The 2,098-nt window shown below is 58.6% G+C and overlaps 1 protein-coding gene across 1 annotated transcript in view; it reads left to right on the forward strand.

The window, feature by feature from the left end:
• Positions 1-178: 178 nt before the first annotated feature.
• Positions 179-2,098, forward strand: part of LOC102244905 (Ig lambda chain V-I region BL2) — an 8,537-nt gene continuing 6,617 nt past the window's right edge. Inside the window, exons 1-2 of the mRNA XM_005863901.2 lie at positions 179-296; positions 407-738. Coding sequence (XP_005863963.2) covers positions 239-296; positions 407-738 — 390 coding nt within the window. The 5' untranslated portion in view covers positions 179-238. The remainder of the gene's footprint in view (positions 297-406; positions 739-2,098) is intronic.

A 2,098-nucleotide genomic window follows, 5' to 3' on the forward strand; every position in this document is an offset into this window, starting at 1 on the left:
TCTGCTCAGGGCTGTCAGCTGTGACTTCCCCAAACCTGGGCCCCACACAGCCCCACCCCCGCCCACACCAATGGCCATCCTCAGGCAGAGGGCCCTGCCCAGGGCCCAGGGAGGGATCAAATAGCTGGGGTCTCATTTGCATGAGTGGGCCCTCCCTCCCGCAGACTATGAAGAGGGGAAGGGAGAGGTGTGGGGAGCTCTGCTTCAGCTGTGGGGCCTCAGGAGGCAGGACTCAGGGATGACCTCCACCATGGCCTGGGCCCCTCTCCTCCTCACCCTCCTGGCTCACTGCACAGGTGACTGGATAAGGGGACGGGGAAGGGGCCTTGGGCAGACACATGGGCCCTGCTTCCTCCTCTTGTCTCTAGACCCAGACTCAGCACCTCTGTGTCTCCCCCTCTTGCAGGATCCTGGGCCCAGTCTGTGCTGACTCAGCCATCCTCAGTGTCGGGGTCCCTGGGCCAGAGGGTCACCATCTCCTGCTCTGGAAGCAGCTCCAACATTGGGGGTAATGGTGTAGGGTGGTACCAACAGCTCCCAGGAAAGGCCCCCAAACTCCTCATCTATGATAATAGCAACCGACCCTCAGAGGTTCCAGACCGATTCTCTGGCTCCAGGACTGGCAGCTCAGGCTCCCTGACCATCACGGGGCTGCAGGCTGAGGACGAGGCCGACTATTACTGCTCAGCATGGGACAGCGGTCTCAGTGGTGCCACAGTGCTCCAGGCCTGTGGGGAAGTGAGACAAAAACCCCTCTGGTCTGTGAGCTGGTGAGCTCTCCCGCAGCTGCTGTTCAACTATGAAGTCAGAGGCCATGGTTTGATTTCTCATCCGTGGACATGCCTGGGTTGTGGGCTCAATCCCCAGGTTGGGGTGGGCAGGAGGCAGCCCATCCATGATTCTCTCTCACCATTGATGTTTCTCTCTCTCTCTCCCTCTCCCTTCCTCTCTGACATCAATAAAATATATTAAAGAAGGTGATGTGATTCACAGTGTGATTCTAATGATCAATTCAGGGAGAGGGAAAACTCTAGATTGAGTGTGAACAGATTTTACTAGAAGAAGAATCTGTCGATGTGAACCCAAAGCCTTCGCTCAGGGGCAATGGGATTGTGAACAGGACACTGTAATGACAGCTCAGTGACACCCGGCTCTGTCCGTCCGTGGAACCTCACAGTGACAGAGCCTGAATGTGTCACCAAAAGGTCACTGAGGACGCGGAGGGTCGCCCGGTGGATGCGGAGTGTGAGCAGGACCCTCCTGTTTGCAGTGAAGTGTGAGCACCTCATGGAGGGTGGGGAGCTGCTACCTCAGGCCTTGACCGAGGGGAGCCTGTGAGCCTCAGGCAAAGGGCGTGAGCTGTGTCACATGGGCGTCTCTGAGCCCCTGGGCAGCTCTGCACTCTTCATGCCCAGGGACTTTCTGTCCTTTAATAGGTGGAAGCTGTGTGCATGGTATTTTGTAGTTGAATTTCTGACTTTTTGTTGTTTGTTCTGATATTGTTTATTTATCTGTATACTTTTTATCTCCTTCCTCATCTTGAAGAGGCTGACTCTGAATTCTTGGTCAGAATATTCAGGCACCTCCATTTCCTGGGTCCCTGAGGGCCCTTTATTGGAGCTCGAGGCTGCTGTCCTAGGTGCTGATCCCTCAGGACCCGCAGCCCCGCGGGCATTTATGCATTTGAAGGAGCAGCTGCCTTGGCCCCCTTTATGCCCAGGAGCCGGGAGGTCACTTGGCTCTGACTCCCAAGGGCTGATGGGATCGCCTCTCCGATCGCGGTCAGCAGGGGCTGTTTGGCTCACGGGGCTGCAGCTGGGTTTTATTTCTGGGGGCTCCGTGGCTGGCAGGCCTGTCCCCGGGCCTCAGGGCGGTGTCCTCAGGGTCAGGCCGGCCCCAGGGTCAGGGTCGGCAGCGCCGGCTCTGGGAAGAGATGTGGCTCAGGGCCTCCGTGGAGTCTGCACACAGCTGGCCCGTGACCAGGTGGGGGGAGGGCTGGTTCCCGGGTCCCTCGGAAGGTCCCACAGGGACAGGATGGGCCCCTGAACCCGGGTCAGAGGGGCTGCCCTGAGGCTGAGGGGGGGGCGCTGCCGGGGAC

Source organism: Myotis brandtii, unplaced genomic scaffold (genome assembly GCF_000412655.1).
Source record: "Myotis brandtii unplaced genomic scaffold, ASM41265v1 scaffold18167, whole genome shotgun sequence".
NCBI classification, from domain to species: Eukaryota; Metazoa; Chordata; class Mammalia; order Chiroptera; family Vespertilionidae; genus Myotis; species Myotis brandtii.